Source organism: Lepidochelys olivacea (genome assembly GCF_965140295.1).
Source record: "Lepidochelys olivacea isolate rLepOli2 genome assembly, chromosome: 3".
NCBI lineage: Eukaryota > Metazoa > Chordata > Testudines > Cheloniidae > Lepidochelys > Lepidochelys olivacea.
In genome coordinates this window covers 135,446,801-135,466,251 of record NC_140413.1, presented here as the reverse complement: position 1 = coordinate 135,466,251, position 19,451 = coordinate 135,446,801, and the positions used below count along the sequence as shown (strand labels likewise).

General features: G+C 45.1%; 1 protein-coding gene across 2 annotated transcripts in view; it reads left to right on the top strand.

Moving 5' to 3' along the window:
• The window catches only part of GNG4 (G protein subunit gamma 4), a 39,598-nt gene extending 21,164 nt beyond the window's left edge, over window positions 1-18,434 (top strand). For both annotated transcript variants that reach the window (XM_084623732.1, XM_084623733.1), the window contains exons 2-3: window positions 1,168-1,276; window positions 18,268-18,434. In XM_084623732.1, the coding sequence (XP_084479858.1) occupies window positions 1,178-1,276; window positions 18,268-18,396 (228 nt within the window). In that variant the 5' untranslated portion in view covers window positions 1,168-1,177 and the 3' untranslated portion in view covers window positions 18,397-18,434. The remainder of the gene's footprint in view (window positions 1-1,167; window positions 1,277-18,267) is intronic.
• Window positions 18,435-19,451: the final 1,017 nt, after the last annotated feature.

The following is a 19,451-nucleotide window of genomic DNA, read 5'->3' as shown; positions in this document are numbered from 1 at the left end:
TTCCCTGACCTGAAGAAGAGCGCTGTATAAGCTCTAAGATTCTCTCTCTCACCAACAGAAGTTGGTCCAATAAAAGATTCTATCTCACCCATCTTATCTTTGTTACCTTCATAGTTTGCAGACAGGTATCAAGGTTAATACATAATTATTTGTCTTTAAAAACAGGGTAATTCCTACACTTCATGGGGGTTTGTTTTGTGTTTAGGCTGGTAAAGTACATATCCCAATCATGGAAACCATAAAAACCAAGGAAATAAGCAGTTAAGTCTTTGAACATAAGAACAGCCATACTGGGTCAGACCAAAGGTCCATCTAGCCCAGTATCCTGTCTTCCAACCGTGGCCACTGCCAGGTGCCACAGAGGGAATGAACAGAACAGATAATCATCAAGTGATCCATCCCCCTGTCACCCATTCCCAGCTTCTGGCAAGCAGAGACTAGGGACACCATCCCTGCCCATCCTGGCTAATAGCCACTGATGGACCGATCCTACATGAACTTACCTAGTTGAACACTCCATCTATGCTCAACTCCTTAGTTCCCCTTTACAACCTTGATTGCTTCTCTTCCACTACTCATCTCTAGCACGTTTCCTGAACAACCTGTGAGCAGTCTTAACTGACTGTTCTTATTGCTTAAAAAGTAATCTGTTTTGATGACTGATATCAGGATGGTGTGGTTTTCATAAATCATATGTACAAAAGAACTGTATGTGGCTTTGTATTAGTGTGTGTAAGCGAGGCCTGGAATAAAATTGCAAATGGTGGTTCAGATGTATTTGTATTATGTGAATGGATGATCTGTGTTAGCAATCTAAATTAAGTAGTTTTTGTGTAGAAACTTGCATTTGTGATTTGGCATATTAGTTATGCTCAGAGTTGTGGTTGAGGGTGCAAATATGTGGGGAGGATGGTAGCTAATGTACAGGGGAATTGAGTATAGATGGATTGTTGAACAACTGTTTATTTCCTCACCTTCTGTGGTTTACATTTATAGATATGCAGTCTAGCAATGGTAACTTTACATTCAGTTTTATTTTATCAGTCTAGGGAGAGTTAACTGTAGTCTGATCGCTATATTACATTAGATAAGTGTACTCTTAACCAAGCCTGTAAGAATTTGTTTAGAAAAGCAACTTTTCAATTGCTTTAACTTTGACTGTTCTAGGGAAAACAGAATGAAGGAAATCATGTCTAATAACAACACAACCAATATATCTCAAGCAAGAAAAGCTGTGGAGCAGTTAAAAATGGAAGCATACATGGACAGGATAAAGGTAAATTGAGTCAATTGTTCTGAAATTGCCCTTTACTTTTGTGTCGTAAAATTTCACCTTTGGTACTTCAGAAAATCCTTATCGGAGTACTTTGCAATGTGATATATGAAATAATGTTCAAAGAATGATAACATGAAAAAACAATGATGTATAATTGATTCTGTCTGACTTTAAGCAGGGTACTTCTCAAAGGACTGATGCCCAGCCTACTTCTTTTTTTTTTCTTTTCTTTTTTTTTTTTTTGTGGGCACAGTGTACATCAGCAAATAATAACAGGTAAAATAGAAGTACTTGCATCTCTAACTACCTGGTCTGCACCCACAGTCAGGTGGTTTGAGGCACAGGTACTTAGATTTGCTCCTGCAGTTAAATGTAGATGCATTGTCCTAACCCGGCAGGAAGAAAGAAAGATTCAAGGGATGTGGGTTAATTAGGCCACAATTTTATTAACTCATCTGGGAAATATTCATCAATAAATCATATAGTGTACATCATCATTCTTTCCTTAATCATTCCCACCTATTTGGAAGGGCTGTCATCAGCTCTACGCAAACTGCACATTGCTGGGACCCCACCACCCTCCCCTCTATGAGGGTGAAAGGAGGTGGGGAGATCGTCTCATTGCTGTACCAGACGTTAGGAATGCCAACTCCCTTCCCCCAGATTCCCAACTCCAATTTATCAGGGAACTGGACCCCTTATGGAATGATGACCTGCACTGGATAGCTGTTAAGATGCAAGAACTTGACCTACCCTCATTAAATACCCCACTGGGGCCCTGAACTGCTGTAAGGAAGGCAAAAAAAAACATCTTGCCCCAGCCAATCTGCCAGTGAGTGAAAAATTCCTTCTCAGCCCCAAAAGAAAAAGGCAACTAGAGCAATGCCCAAAGCTGATCATAAAACTCAGACCTACTTTGATCCCATGGGTGGGGAGGGTGAGTGCTCCTTGTCCATGGTGAGAGAGATTATTTCTGGAGAGAACCGTCTATAAATACCTTCCCTCCTACAATACACAAGATGGTTGGCATCCCACCTGAGTCAGCCTCATCCAGTTGCCCTTGGCTCAGGAAACTGTCTTCTTTGCACTCCCTCGTAATCAGTGTGGGGGAACCTTAAAGGAGCCACAAGCTCTTTTCTTCCTGATGGCAAGACAAAGCCCAACAGCATTTGGGTTGAGGTGAAAGCGGTTTCTGCAGTTGCAGATTGCACCAATAGTAAAGGAGGCTGCCCTTTAGAACATTTTGGCTGTTAGCATTTGCATCACTCTTCTAAATCACTGTTCTGTCACTCTGTGTTACCACTGAACATAGATGAAACACAAAATACACAATCAATTTCACCTTTATTTTGTTCAGCAGAGTTGTCATTGCCCTGGGGAATTAAGCTGAATGATGCAATATTTCATTTTGGCTTCTCCAGATTTGTCTGCATCTGATATTTGAGGACATCTTTTTGTGGGTAAAATATTACACCTTTAACTGTATTTGTTAAGCATGTGGGGTGAAGAGATTATATTGGTTAGAGAAATTTTCATAATTTTTTTAGCTGAAAAGTGTAGAATTATTACTCTTCATTTCTCCCTATGTCTTCCATTAGGCCAAGATTTTAAAAGGTGACAAGTTGGGCACGCAGAATCATTAGTCACTTTAGAAGGGCCTGGTTTTTCAAGCACCCTGAAAATCAGCTTCCTTTTAAGATGTCATGTTGCACACACAGTCACTAATCACTATGTCTGAAAATCATATCCTTCAGTAAATAAAGGATGAGGGGGAAGAGGGAGTGTTTTTAAGCAAGTCCACTTCAGTTTAATTAAATTTTCCTCCAACCAACCGTTTTACAAATTTCATCATAAATTTCATGCGTTACTCATATTTCTCATGTGCAAGAGTACAATAAATGTTTCCATTGCAAGAAGTTAATTTTAATAGGCTTTAATTTCTTAAATATGCAACCTGCACTTGAATAGAATATTTAAAAATAATCCATTGGGTAAATGAGGGTTACTTTTTCTGTTTAGTTATTGCGTAGCATGATCTAGAATAATCTTAGTATTGCTAGCTTGTAGCTTTCCTACAATCAGCAATATTTATTTACCCTTCACATGGAATGGTGATACTTGGAAAATATTTGTATATACATATTTTCCCTATTTTCTTTAAAGACCGAAAGCAAATGCTTAATTCTAGCTCCCATTCCAAAAATATTTACAGAGATGTTAAAGATGTTGTTTCTTACTGATATGCGTTATAAAGAAGATTGTTATCAATTATTCTTCATGTCCACTATAGGTAGGACAAGAAGTAATTGGCATAATCTGCAGCAAAGGAGATGTTAGGTTAGGTATTAGGAAAAACTTTCTAACTGCAAGGGTAGTTAAGCTCTAGAATAGGCTTCCAAGAGAGGTTGTAGAATCCCCATCACTGGAGGTTTTAAGAACAGCTTGGACAAACACGAGTCAAGAATGGTCTAGGTTTACTTGATCCTGCCTCAGTGCAGGGTGTCAGACCGGTGTGTAGGTGGTGTGACTTAGTGGTCAGAACAGGAATCTGGCCTATTGGCTGGGGCAAAATCAGGGGACAAGATAATGATCAGAACTGGGAGTCAAAACAGAACCAAAGGGCAGAGCTGGAGTCATGGTCGGTAGACAAGGGACTGGTCGGAGCCAGGAGTTCTGAAGAAGGAAGGGACTAAGGCTGTAGTTAGGGGCAGGCATCAGTTGGAGCAAAGGCTGGTGCAGGAAGCAGGTCTGGTGCAGCAGTGAGTATGGAACACATTAAGCAGCCAATGTGCTGCTGTTGCCGAAAGGCTTAAAGGATGATCTGATCTCTTGGCCCCCCTGTCCAGTCAGGGAGCACAGTCACTTAAATGAGGGTTTGTTGGGCCTAGCCAAGCTCATTTGGTTGCCACACAACCATGTCGAGAGCCAGCCTAGTTCCTGACACCCGGGGCTGGACTTGATGACTTCTCAAGGTCCCTTTCAGACCTACATTTCAATGAGTTTGTGAAGCACCATAATCATGTGTGTTCTTTAGTAATAAAGACCAACCTCCATGAACACATGAAAGGTCGATAAGAGACTTTTAAAACAGTATTTTTAACCTCACATAGAGTGGGAGGTTTATCATATGTCAATCTGCCTCTTGTTCTTTCCTTTTTCAAACAACTTGCCCTTGCCACATTGGACGTCATAATATCTGAGGGCTGTACAAAATCTAAATTATACACACAAGGATCTCTGACTCTTTCCATTTCCAAATTTAAGCGCTTTTCACTTACTGTGGTGTGATTGTTGAGGAAATTTGGGTCCATCATCTTAACCACTGCATTTGTGGAGTCTGTCCAATCCATGCATCTCTACAGGAAGAGCTTGAATGCACTGATAAAGCATATCAAATATCTCCATATGAATACATAGTCATTGATTAATACAAGAAAGATCAGAGGCACAACACAGAACTCAAACCCCCAAAGGGAAGGGGATCTAACATGGTTTTTTATGCTCTCCCAGTTCTGGGCTTCTCTGTGGGCTAAGTGGCCCACCATAATTTAGACATCCCTGTGGAGCTAAATTATTACATCCTTCTGAGGCTGCCGTATAGGTTGCAATGCTGTCTGGAATCCTAGCTGCAGGACCACCTTTGATGCACCTTTCACACCTCCTTTGCCAGTGCTTGCAAGGGGATTCTTAGATGGCTGCCTCACAGCTGTCTTCCTCAGTTTCTGTTTTAAGTTGCTCCGCCCCCTTACCTGACATACAGGGGATGGTGTCAGAGTGAGAATCTCACCCATAGTTTTTACCCACTCTGTCCCCCAAATAGTACAATGAATTTACTGCAGGACTAGATGGAAGGAGGACAGCAGCCAAGCTGTTGTTCAAATACACATTTGAAATAATTGCAAAATGAATACAAGGAAATCACATTTTGTATTTTAAAAAACAGAATAAAACCTACTACCCTAGAATTTATACCATTCTCAAATGTTGTCATTAAGAAGCTGAAAAGTTCTTGTTTAATTTTCTAAATTGCTACATTTAATCTGTAAGTCTTCAAAGCACTCATTTAAAAGTTACAGTATCTTTGGATGTGATAACCTCCCCAGAATTAAAGTGACACTCCAACATATTACAGTAAAAAAAAGTTAAAAGACAGTTATTAAATTATAAAGCCAAGCACTGTTAGATAATGCCAGTTACAAGATTACACATGCAACCTTAACTTGACCTCCTTGTGAATCCATCCTATGCACTAAATGAGGCAGGGTACCTGAGGGAGAAAAAATATGTGATTGTGTATTTAAAAACTGCATCATGTACATGTATGTAGTATTTTCTTTCTATTTCAATGTCATACAGGCATTTTCGTAATCCTGAGTGAATAAAGGCACTCTTGCTTTTAGGTGAATAGTCAGAATATCAATTATCACTGGTGCTTTTATCTAAATCTATTCACCAATAATTGGAAACTGCTTATGCAAAGTTCCATTGAAAACTATATAAACACAGCTTTAAGTATTTCACCTCTTTATTACATGATGATGAAATTGTCATGTATACATGTACGTTCATATTTGCATTTCATTCAGTGAAAATCTGTTTGTTCTCATGTATCTGCACTAAGATCCCCGTTTTTCAAAAACTCAGTTTTCAGTTGGCTTTTTTCCCCTCAAACCTAATTTCATTTACTGGGCCTTATCTTAAAACAGCTGCTACAGCACCAAACTACAGCCTAGCTATTGATAAGGACTTGTTCAGGGAACGTAGTAGAGACAACTTAATGTGTAGAAGTACAAAGTAATGCTCTGTAACTAAATATAAAACAACAAAGGCAGAAGGGAAATGAGGCTTTTTTGTTGTCAGTTTAATTATGGACAGCTGAGGCAGGCTTAAGGCCCGGATAGCTTAAAAGCCCAATCATTTGTTCTCCAAATGCATTTTGGTACCTGATCTAAGGTCAAACTAAACAGAAATTTGTATCATAGCAGTTTATAAGGTGCTGAAAAACCAGTGGCTCCAGGGCTTTCATGGCAACTGTATTAGCATAGTAGCCTAAAAGTGACTTGCAAAGGATAAAACAGTTGAGTTTATGCCTTATTTTTATGATCAAAGAAAACTTGAAAAGGGATGTTAAGAGGTTTTTTCTGCCTGCTTTTTTTTATTTTTTAACCTTAGAAATAACAGATATAACAAATCTGGTCTATCCTGTCTTTACTGAAAGACTCATTGGTAGTCTCAAGATGTGAATTTAGAGCTCTTGCAGATCTTAACTGAAGAGGTAGGAGTGCTGAATGTTAAAGATGTCCTTTTCCCCAAGTGTTTCTTAACTATTTAAGTTAAATAGACATTAACAAAAAACAAGTGGTTTTTAAATAGTTTGAATAAAAATAGCTTCACTACCCGATCAGTCTTCCAGAGTAGATAAGACCTGAATTTCTAATGACAAGAAAAAAAGGAAGGAAAATGTTTTTCTTAAAATAAACTTTCTAGGCCACCTTCATACATCATAAAGAAACAAAAAGGACTCCATTGCACATCATCTTGTCTGTGACTGCCTCACATGCAGTAACCAGCAGAGGATATGTGAGCCTGCTCATATCAAAGATTTGTGGTCCTACAAGTTGCATTTGGAGGTGCCAATACTTCATTGCAGATTAAATTGTTTATAACTGACTAGAAAGCAAGCACCGTGGACCATCAGAGAAGGAAGCAGTGACAATGCACTGGAGTCCAACAAGGAAGCTCATTAAAGAGAGGGAGAGATACGACTTCTACTAGTCATAAAAGCTGGAAGCATCAATACTGGTACGTGTACCAGTGTCTGGGGGGAATGCTGTTGTTGATGGCTTATGATAAGCCTAAAGAATGAGTTACAGTAGAAGAATAGTAAACTGAGTTTGGTGTCTTCTGACTACAGAAGGTGAGGATCGATCCCACAGCATGGAATCAGGATGCTGATATAGGTAATGGCTCCTACCTAGGAGACACATCAAGAACAACTACTGGTGTCTATGGAAGATGCTGATTCCTGCTAACCAGGAAGGTCATCAAAATTGAGAGAGGTTAAGAGAATGTAGTGCCGCAACTGGCTGCACCATAGTTGTCCCATGAATAGAGACTCTGAGCTCTGTTAGATCTCCTCTCCTTCATGAGTAGAAAAATTCAGCAAGAAAGAATGCTGAAACACTTAAGTATCATACTGTATCAGCTATTACTTTGTTTCCTTTTTTTCAAAAGGAAGTAGAAAATATCCCTAACTGGCTCTGAATAATGTTATGAGATAAGCGGCGGGGTTGCTGAGAAATGTGTGTGGATCTGTTGATTTTTGGATGCAAAGGAATAAGTGGAGTGGGTGTCATAGCAAGGATAGTAATTATTCACAATCTATGACAAGGCAGATGACATAGTAATTGCAGCATTTTTCCTTGTCATTTAAAGCTTATAATTACAGTACAGCTAGCTAACAGGATTATATTCTAACTTGAGCTGTTTTAATCACCTCTGTTGTTCTGAAATGTAATGGTAAAATTCCACAGTCCTCCTGAGGCTGCCAGTTGTTTTCAGCTTCACAACTATTTGGTAACTTTGACTACTAGATACTCCCTTTATCCTGAGGGGAGTAGAAAAGCATGATCTGAAAAATGAGAGATTGGGCAAATACATATTTTAAAACAGTAAAAAAGGGGGAGGTATTAAGGAAGCACTCGTGTTGTTAACTTTGTTAGACTTCAGTTTGACCAATGAATTCTGATTATTTTAGACATTTCTGTGGCAGATGTAAATGAGTTTTTATGAAACTGGAAGCCACAGTTCTTCTTTGAGTGATTGTTCACATCCATTCCAAGCAGGTGTGTGCGCGCCGCGTGCACACCAGCTGGAAGATTTTTCCCCTAACAGCGTCTGTAGGGTCAGCCTAGGCGCCCAATATCGAGCCCCATTGACCCCACTACCACCTCAGTTCCTTCTTAACCGCCCATGATGGCTAGCTGGAACTTTGCTCGCTCTTGCAGCAAGCGCCTTAGCAGTGTCTTTGTTCTTAGTGTAAATAGTTTTTCTCAGTTCAAGAGAAACCCACAATTCTCAACGCAATGGAGGGCAGTTTGCTGCGAACCCGGAGGCTCGGCTATCATATTGTTTTTCAACACAGAAGTGTTGGCTTCTCCCACAGGGTGTTTTCCAGCCCAGTCACCCTGTGGGGCAGGGCAGCAGATCCTTTTGGTCACCACCATATAGGTGGCATCCGGCGGGCACCGCGGGAAGGTTAAGGATCTGTTATTCTCGCTGCCCCAGTAACTAGACCAGAGTAGGAGGATCAGTGGCAAACCACGTCTTTTCCCCCTAAACAGTGCAGACTAGTGAGAGAATCAGCGAACCTCAAGAGGAGAGGTGCAACCTCCTTATCCAGCCGGAGCCCCGGCCGCTTGGGAGGAGACAACTCCCCCGCCCCCGCAACGAAGCTGCTTCTTCCTGCCTCAAGAGCCCGACTCCCCAAAGTAGAACACTTTAAGAGAGTCATAGTTAGTCCCGCCAGTCATAGTTACTCCCGCCCGTACTTATCACATAGTTAGTAGTGTTTGGTAGATAGTTAGTTTCCCCTCCGGGGGTATGCCCGGGTCTCCGGGGTTTAAACTCTGTGAGTCCTGTGGTAAGTTTATGCCCAAGAGTGATCCTCACTCATCCTGCCTGCGGTGCCTTGGTGAGACTCACCAAAAGGACAAGTGCCGCATTTGCAAGGGTTTCCGCCCAAGAACCCGCCCAAGAGAGCAGAGACTGAAACTCCTGCTCATGGAGGCAGCTCTGAGACCGCAATCCGACCCGGGACCCAACAACCTGGCACCGAGCACGTCCTCTTTGGTGCGCAGTGCTCCGGCGCCACCGGCACGCGAATTGGGCCAGACTAAGGACTCTAAAGCCCACCGGCACCACCACTCTTTGGGACATAGGGCGTTGGCATCAGTTCGGCACCGTTCTCCATCTCCAGTGCCAGTAAAGAAGAAGAGGCCAGTGAGGGGCCGATCACCCCCCCTGAAGCCTAAGGGGCCGGTGCCGTCCGCGAGTGGCTCGGCACAGACCACGTCCACTTCGCTTCCACCCAGGGTCTCGTCGACTCCTGCCCCAGCCGGGGTCCAGTCAAGTCCGAACCCTCCTCGATCCCCAGACCATCTGGTGGACATACAACCACCATCAACGTCAGAGGCGTTCGAGGCGGCAACGGACCTAATGCACCTCCCCGTGCCGGCCTCCCCCCCGAAGGAGGGACAAGTCTCCGGTGACCGCATGACCCCTGTTTCACTCCAGGTGCAAGCCAACCATGATGGCTCATTGGTCTCCATCTCCGGCACCGCCCGCACAGATGCAGGAAGCACACCGCTCCCCGGAGTCGAGTCGTCGTTCGTTGGTGACCCAGGGGACTGCTCCTCCGTGGTCTTTTCATTCGGAGACCTCGGAGTCGGCGGTAGACTCGGCTCGATCAAGCAGATCGCACAGCAGAAGATCCCAGTCCCGGCGCAGTCACCAACCATACCTGGCAACAGCAGTGGCAACAACTTGCTCAGTGGCCCTTCTGGACACCCTGGGCGTACCATCAGAGCCAGGGTCAAGTCCATGGTCCACACTCCAGAACGGTGTCTGTGTCCTTGGCGTCGTTCGTGCCACAGTCAGCGCCACCACCGCCGCCGATGGGGCCGCCCTCGACTGGAGCAGCCCTGCTGACACATGATTTTGGCACCGATGCCTCAGCCAGTGCACCGGCTCCTCAGCCAACATCACCAGAGGAAGCCTCAGCTCCATCCCTACCAACCTCGACGGTCTCGGTCCCACCAGTTTTACCTGCCCCAGCACTGGCTGAGATGCAGAGTTCTTCATCGGTGCCGGTTCCACAGACCGAGTACTGCGTGCCAAGGGACCCCGGGAGGGCTGAAGGCAGTGAACTGGGTCCACCTCCGGTTCTCTCTTCCTCGTCTTCACCTGACGAAGCGGTCGCAGGGACTTCACCGGCCCCAGCTTTGGAGGACAACCGGGTTCTTCAACAGCTTTTGAAGCAGGCCGCCCAAAGCCTGGGGATTCAGGCAGAGGAGGCAGAAGAAGACTTATACCTGGTCATAGACATCCTGGCTCCCTCCGGCCCATCCAGGGTTGCATTTCCATTTATCCAGTCAATAACTGAAACGTCTAAGAACTTGTGGCAAACCGCTGCTTCTCTGGCACCTATGGCCAGAAATCTGAGCACCGCTACTTTGTTCCCTCTAAAGGGTATGAACACCTTTATACGCATCCTCCTCCGGACTCTTTGGTCGTCGACGTGGCCAATCAGAGAGAACATCAGGGGTTTCAAGGCTCCACCCCTAAAAACAGTGATGCCAAGAAACTGGACCTGTTTGGCCGGAAGGTCTACTCCACATCAGGTCTACAGCTTCGTATAGCCAACCAACAGGCCATAGTAAGCCGCTACGGACATAACACCTGTTTGTCTATGGCAAAATTTACAGAGCTTCTGCCCCAGGAAGCTCGGGGGGAGTTCTCTGCACTCGTGGAGGAGGAGAAGTTGGTCTCCCGAGCGTCTTTACAAGTGACCCTGTATGCAGCAGATGTGGCCTCTCGCACTTTGGCCACAGGGGTGGTTATGAGGAAAGGCTCCTGGCTACAGGTCTCTGGTCTTCCCCACAATGTCCAACAAACCATTCAAGACCTTCCTTTCGAAGGTGTAGCTCTCTTCTCCGAGAAGACGGATAAGAGACTTCACAGCTTGAAGGACTCGAGGGCTACCCTTCGTTTGCTGGGGCTTCACACACCTGCAACCCAGCGCAGACAGTTTAGGCCTCAACCTGCTCCTCGTCCTTATCAACCCCAGAACCGCCAGGACGCTCCACATAGGCGGAACAGGAGCACTCAGAGGAGGCAACATCCTCCCTCTGGGCAAAACTCGGGCCAACCTAGGGCCCCACAGGGCTCTACACCACCACCACCCTGGCAAGCCGTCCTCGACCGTACCACTCGACCACCCGGAGGGTACGGTCGAGAACGGCTTGCCAGTTCGACCTTTGGATCCTTCCCATCTTACTTTCTTGTCCCGTCTATCCCCTTTCTACTGTGCCTGGTCTCAAATTACTTTGGACTGCTGGGTGCTCCGCACGGTAGAGAGGGGATATTCCATCCAATTCTGTACCCTCCCACCCCCCCAACCTCCTTCCCCGTCCCTCTTCAGGGACCCCTCTCATGAGCAACTTCTGTGTCAAAAGGTGCAGTCCCTCTTCTCGGTAGGGGCAGTGGAGGAGGTTCCTCAGGAGCTAAGGGGCAAGGGTTTTTACTCCCGGTACTTCCTAATACCGAAGGCCAACGGGGGCCTCAGACCCATACTGGACCTGCGACAACTCAACAAGTACATAAAGAAACTCAAGTTTCGCATGGTCCCGCTAACCTCCATTATCCCCTCACTGGATCCAGGAGACTGGTACGCCGCACTTGACTTGAAGGATGCGTATTTTCATATCGCAATAGTCCCACATCACAGACAGTACCTCAGATTCGTGGTGAACACAGGCCACTACCAGTTTGCAGTTCTCCCGTTCGGACTGTCAACTGCCCCGTGAGTATTCACAAAATGCATGGCAGTTGTTGCGGCTTTCCTGCGCAAGCACCAAATACAGGTTTTCCCATACCTCGACGACTGGCTGATCAAGGGTTGCTCGAGGGCCCAGGTGGAGGCTCAGGTCGAGTTTATAAGGAGAACCTTCCTCGACTTAGGTCTCCTCCCGAACGAGGAGAAATCCACTCTGTCCCTGGTGCAGAGGATAGAGTTCATAGGCGCAGTCCTAGATTCTACTCAAGCCAGAGCGTACCTCCCGGAGGCCAGGTTTCGCTCACTTCAGGACATCATACACGGCCTCAGACAGTTCCCCATGATGTCGGCAAGAAACTGTCTAAAGCTGCTGGGACACATGGCCTCATGCACTTACGTGGTGCAGCATGCCAGGCTCAGGCTGCACCCACTCCGGTCTTGACTGGTGTCAGTGTACCAACCAGCCCAAGATGTGTTGGACAGAGTCGTAACCCTGCCCCACCTGGTACTGGACTTCCTCCTATGGTGGCTCAACCTTCGAATGGTTTGCGCAGGGGTACCTTTTGCCAGCCCTCAGCCCTCGCTCACCTTGGTGTCAGATGCCTCGGATCTGGGTTGGGGGGCTCACCTAGGGGACTTCAAGACCCAAGGCCTCTGGTCTCTGGTGGACCTCGCTCTTCACATCAATGTCAAAGAGCTGAGGGCAGTGCATCTGGCCTGTCATGCTTTCAAAACGCACATAACGGGCAGATGTGTTTCAATCCTCACGGACAACACCTTAGTGATGTTTTATATCAACAAACAGGGGGGTGCAGGCTCCTCTCCCTTGTGCCGAGAAGCCCTTGCACTGTGAGATTTCTGCATAGAGCACTCGATCCACCTGCAGCCCTCATACCTCCCAGGGGTGTGAAACACACTGGCAGACAGCCTCAGCCAGACCTTCAACAGCCATGAGTGGTCCCTTCGGCCAGACGTGGTGAGCTCAATCTTCCAGTTTTGGGGCTCTCCCCAGATAGACCTGTTTGCCACTCCGGACAACAAGAAACGTCATTCTGTTCTCTCGGGAACCACAGTGCGGGGTCCATTGGGGACGCCTTCCTCCTCTTATGGGAGGGCTGCCTGCTGTACGTTTTCCCACCCATCCCCCTAGTCCACAGGGTGCTTCTCAAGATCCGCAGGGACTGGGCTCGAGTCATACTAATAGCGCCAGCGTGGCCACATCAGCACTGGTTCACCTCGCTCCTGAAAATGTCCATAGCAGCCCCTCTCACCTTACCAGTGGTTACCGACCTGATCACACAGGACCAGGGCCGTCTCCGGCACCTGAATCTGGAGTCGCTCCACCTTACGGCCTGGATGCTCCATGGCTAAGTGCCACAGAGCTCTCTTGTTCAGACCAGGTCAGACAAGTCCTCCTGGGTAGTAGAAAGCACTCTACCAGGGCTACTTACCTGGCTAAGTGGAAAAGGTTCTCCATCTGGGCGGAGCAACGTAGTCAGCCGCCGCTCTTCACCTCCATGCCATTTATACTGGACTACTTCCTTCACCTAAAGCACCAGAACTTTTCCTGGTCATCATTAAGGGTCCACTTGGCCGCGATCTCCGCCTTCCACCCGGGTTCAGACGGTTTCTCGGTCTTTGCAAACCCTATGGTCAGTTGTTTTCTCAAGGGTTTGGACAGGCTCTTCCCATACACGTGTCAGCCTGTCCCTGCCTGGGACCTCAATTTAGTCCTCTCCAGGCTTACAGGCCCACCATTTGAACCTCTGGCCACCTGCTCCCTGCTATATTTCTCATTCAAGGTTGCGTTCCTCGTGGCAATTACTTCGGCCTGACGGGTCTTGGAGCTCAGGTCTGAGCCCTCACGTCTGAGCCCCCTTACACAGTTTTTCATAAGGGTAAGGTTCAGCTTAGGCCTCATCCGGCTTTTCTCCCAAAGGTTGTCTCCCATTTTTACATGACCAAGGACATCTTCCTCCCAGTGTTTTATCCCAAGCCACACTCCTCCGATAGGGAGCGCAGGCTGCACTCACTGGACGTGCATAGGGCCTTAGCCTTCTACATAGAGAGAGCTAAATCATTCCGGAAATCCGTCCAACTCTTCAGAGCCGTGGCAGACAGAATGACGGGCCTTCCGGTATCATCTCAGCGCATATCGTCATGGATAATGTCCTGCATTAGGGAGTGCTATACCCTGGCAAAGTAGCCCGCTCCGCAGATAACCGCTCACTCTACCAGGGCCCAGGCCTCCTCTGTGGCATTCCTGGCACAAGTCCCTATTCAGAAAATCTGCAGGGTAGCCACGTGGTCCTCAATACATACATTTACGTCATACTATGCAATTACACAACAGTCCAGGGACGATGCGGCTTTTGGGAGAGCTGTGCTCTTTTCAGTGGATAACTCCGACCCCATCTCCTGATCTCTAGCTTGTGAATCACCTGCTTGGAATGGACATGAACAATCACTTGAAGAAGAAAAAATGGTTACTCACTTTCTCATAACTGTTGTTCTTCGAGATGTGTTGTTCATGTCCATTCCAATACCCACCCACCTACCCCTCTGTCGGAATGGTTGTCAAGAAGGAACTGAGGGGGTGGGGAGGTTGGCAGGATTCGATATTGGGCGCCATGAAGGCGCCACCCCAGGGGGCGCCCCGGCCAACCCTATGGACGCTGCTAGGGGATATATCTTCCGGCTGGCGTGCACACGGCACGCACACACCTGCTTCGAATGGACATGAACAACGCATCTTGAAAAACAGCAGTTACGAGAAAGTGAGTAACCGTTTTTTTTACTGGGGAAATAGGGAAGGATGTGATGCAAGTCATGTTAGGTTTGATTTTTTTGATGTTGATAAAAGTAGTCCTGAGTCATGCAACATTGAACAGAAACTGCCAAGCAGCATTCAGCTTGAATATTTTAAGGTGAGCAACTGTTACTAAAGTTTAAAATCATGTCCTTTGTTTAACATTTCCTGTATTTCAAATGTGATAATGACACAGTACATTCCATATAGAAATAAGGCACAGCAGGGTATGCATTAGTAGGCAGTTGCAGCACACCTCTTGGGTGCTGACAGAAATATGTCCGTAACCTATAAAAGTTCACCCTGATGTGACTTAGTGCTATTGGAGTATGATCACTAACTTTTTTGCTGTTGTTGTAATAGTCAGTCGCTGTAGCTCTACAGCTGCCAGGGAGCCACTCCAACAGCCTTAATGCAGTGTATGCCTGAGGTGCGGGGGGGTTCCCCCATACAAAAGTTCTTGGGCTTGATATGGGGAAGAAGATGGAGGTTTTAGCTTGTGACAATCACTGAGCTGAAATGTTGGCCTGTGCTGCTTCATGGCTTGTTGTAAGTGGGTAGTTGGATCATACTGTAGTGAGTCTACAACTTACTTGTGATTCTTGTTCTGACGTTAGTAAATCTGAAGTGTTGTTTTAATATGTTGTTGAAAGGTATGCCAACTCTCTATTTCTGGAAGTGTTCCATTTTCCTATTTGTAAATTGGTTTATAAGTTAGGTGTGGGGGCTATATCATGCCTTAGCCTAGGGATGGACTCAGTAATAGGTTTCTTCATATTGAATTGCTGTGACCCTGCATATCACTGTGCTCTCAGACATCATGCCCATATAAAGAACTTGTAACCAATCAACATTCTAACCCAAGTTGGAATGCCTTATGCGTTGCCCTTGCCTCCAGCCACCACCCCCCACAGCTCTCATTGGCCGGGAACAGGGAACTGTGGCCAATGGGAGCTTTGGGGGAGGTACCTGGAGGCGTGGCAAGGGCAGTGCACAGAGCCCTGTGTCCCTCCCTCCCCCAGGAGCCACGCAGGAACGTGGTGCCTGCCACTTCCCGGAGCAGCGCAGGGTGGGGCCAGGGCAGGCAGGCAGGGAACCTGCCCTGGCCCTGGTGTGCACCGCTGCCAACCCAGAGACACTTTAGGTAAGCAGCGCCGGGCCGGAGCCCGAACCCCTCCTGCACTCCGCCCCCCAATTCCCAGCCCTAAGCTCCCTGCCTGCACCTCACACCCCTCCTGCACCCCAACTCCCTTTCCTGAGCCCCCTGCTGCACCCTGCACCCCCATGCACCCCAACTCCCTGCCCTGAGCCCCTTCGCACCCCGCATCCCTCCTGCACTCCAACCCCCTGCCCTGAGCTCCCTCCTGCAGTTCGCACCCCTCCTGCACCCCAACCCCCTTCCCTGAGCCCCCTCATACAGCCCGCACCCCTCCTCTGCCCCAGTCGCTTGCCCTGAGCCCGTTCCTGCACACCGCAACCCCTCCCACACCCCGCACTCCCTCCCACACCCCAACCCCCTGTCCCAGCCCTGCATACAATTTCCCCACCCAGATGTGGCCCTCAGACCAAAAAGTTTGCCCACCCCTGTTGTAGAGTCTCTTTAAATTCTCCAGTGAATTTAAATGAAAATCCTGTCAGGATTTGCTGAAAAGATTCTGCAGTTCTCTTTGGTTATTACAATTCACACCTGTCTGACCCCTGTCCACCTCCAGAAGAAAGTGAAAAATCATCTTTTCTTTTGCCACATCTCACCTAGTAGATATTTGAGGGAGTCTGAAAATAATGGGGAAACAGTCTCCTTTCACCTCTTTTGCTTTCTTCCTTTGAAGCTAGGGTCCACTTACCATTTTATTTTCCTGTTGTCTGACCTGTTTCTTTTTCTAAAGTACTGTTCCTTTCTGCAGACCACTTTCCCCTCAAGTTTTGCTCAACTGAACTATTTTCCTGCCCTATGTAATACTGTTTTTCCTAGCTATGTATTGCCCCAGTGATTCGTTGTTCATGGGTAACGCCTCTGCCCAGCCCTCTCTCTCTCAGCATGGTTCACTTGCTACAAACTAGTTATCCGTGACTTTAACATTTTGATTTCCTCAGCTAAGGAGTGGAGTCTGTAATGGGATTCCAATCATAAATATTTGGCCGGTTTTAAGTTTTCTAACAGATCACCATGTTTTAGTTAGTACAAAATTGTATGGAATAAATTGTTCCTTGATATGGAGCATGATTAAAAGCTTATTGAAGTCAGTGGAAAGGTTTCCATTAATGTTATGGGCCTTATCCAAAGGAAGTTGTGCACGAGCAGGCTAGAGTTTTGAGGCTGATTACAAATTCTTTAGAAAACATTAGAAATTAGGCTCAAATTCTCCTCTTGTTTATAGTGGTACAATGATAGTGAGTTCAGTCTGTAATTGAAGGGAGAATTTGGTACATCATTGTCCTTTATTTGTACACCATTATTTTAATATAGCTTGACTGATAAAAAGAGCATCTATCCTAAGCTCTGGGCACTGTCCCAATACTTAAGATACAATAATCTTTTAAAAAACAAAAAGAAAAATGTAAATGGCTCAACTCACGTAACAGAAATAGTCAGCCAGCCAGTCAAATGATACAAAAATACTCCACATACTTTGTGACACAGCATGACTAGGTGCCATAGCCCTATCACAAAGGCCTGAGGAAAATAAGTGGGTCTGACAATGCATCCTGAAGGCTAACAATTAATACTCATATTGAGCCTCATTCTTCAAGGCCCTGGGCATCTTTAGCTCCCAGTAAAGTCCCCTGGTAAAGAAACCTGTTGAGACTTAATAGAGTAATGTTGCAGGATTTCAGCTAGTGATGGAACATTTTTGCATGAAATGGAAATCAAGATATTGTAATTGACCCCAGCACACAAATCAGTATGTGTTTTGTGTGGCACTAAATCAAGGAGAGTGGTACATCTGTATGGAAAAATTATAGAATTTGATAGGTATGAAACCAATAGGGTTCTATAGAAATCACTCTACAGCCTATACATTCCAATAGAGTAACTAAAACACATAGGAAGGTTAGTGTTCACAAAATTGTATAACAGAGAGGTAGATAGCTATTAAATTGTATAGTATAGTTCAAAAACCCCTATAAGAAAGGTTTTAATTTTCTGTTAAATTTCTATGGGACTTTTCCATAAGGACAGAAAAAAGTAAAACTTTTTACCCGCGTATTTTGGAAGATTTAGATTTATGCCATGAATATGAAAAAATAAATACAAATAAATGTTAAGACAATTTACTCTAAGATTCAGATTATAATAAATGCTGTATTTATCACATTAATTGGTGACTTCACAAAGGGTATTAAACTCACTGTTTGTTCCTGAGGGAACAGTTAGGAAGAAACTCCATGAATCAAGACTGTTTCCTATCCCCTATGTTGAAAAACCATGTGAAAGAAAGATCTGCCCTTGTAAGAGCAGGTTCAGCCTTTTGGTCTAATACCTTGAAAAGTGGATACGCTGATCATCTGCTGCTTTAATAAGGGGAACTTCTGATATTTTTAGGCTAAATGGGAATGTTTAAACAATGCTGACTATTTCAATATCACAAGTTTAATAATGGTTATCACTTTCTTTTCTCCTATTAGGTATCCAAGGCTGCAGCTGATTTATTGGCGTACTGTGATGCTCATATTGGAGAAGATCCCCTTATTATACCAGTGCCTGCATCTGAAAATCCCTTCAGGGAGAAGAAATTCTTTTGTACTATCCTTTGAGTCAGTTTGTAATTAAAAATGTCCTTTGTGAAAATCCATTACTGATGGTGCATGCTTTTAGCATTAGATTTTCCCTGAGTTATCAACAATTAAACCCACAGTTACAATATTTTTAGAAGCACAATACATTTTTATGGTAAATAAGTGGTTTACATGCAGTTTTAGGGTAGCCTCACTTTCCTGCCAACGCATAAGTTTAATAATTTCAGTTATCAATAAAGATTGTTTTGGTTTTTAATGAAAGAACCAAATATAATATTAAATGGTAGATCTCTTTGCAAGTCATAGATTCTTCTGAGACCAAAATCAGTCATACATATTCTTGAACCTATTTTTAACTTTCATTTTCTTAAAAAGGTGAGTAATTTATTTTCATTTGCCTTGACAAATTTATATCTAACAAAAGCAGAATGACCTCTCTTGAAGCAGAACGCCAGTTACTGCTGTAATGCTGCTTGGAACGGTCAATCCTGTACAGTAAATGGTATTTATAAATGTGGATGTTTAGTGAACACTGTAGCAAATTTTACTTTAAAACTTGGTGGAATTAAGCAACATTGTGAGTCTGAAATTTCCTTTGCTGAAGAAAATAAAGGAGTGCACAATCTAGGGCTTGCTTTTTCCTTTAGCTTAACTCTGCACCAAGAAGGCTTATAGAAATACAAAAAGCCATTTGCCTCCCATTCTAAAATTGTAATGATCTAAACTTGTAGGAAGCTTTGAGTAAATTCTTGTTCATTCTTTCAGTTCGGCTGTGCTATGGAGCATGTTATGCTGCTGCTTTTGAACAGAAGTAAAGTAGGCCGTTAGCCAATACTTGCTGCTGATTGCAACATAGACTTTAAAGCCTCAAACCTGCCCTGGTGTAAGTCCTCAGTGAGGAATGTGTGAAATATAAATACTTTGTTTAAAATAGATGCATTTAGAAGAAGATAAGGATGATGTACTGAGCATGAGTGGTATAGCTTTCACCTTAATTCAATGTTTACATTTACAGTCCGTGCACCCACACTGAAATAATCACTGCCGAATTGCTTATTTTTCAATATCTGATC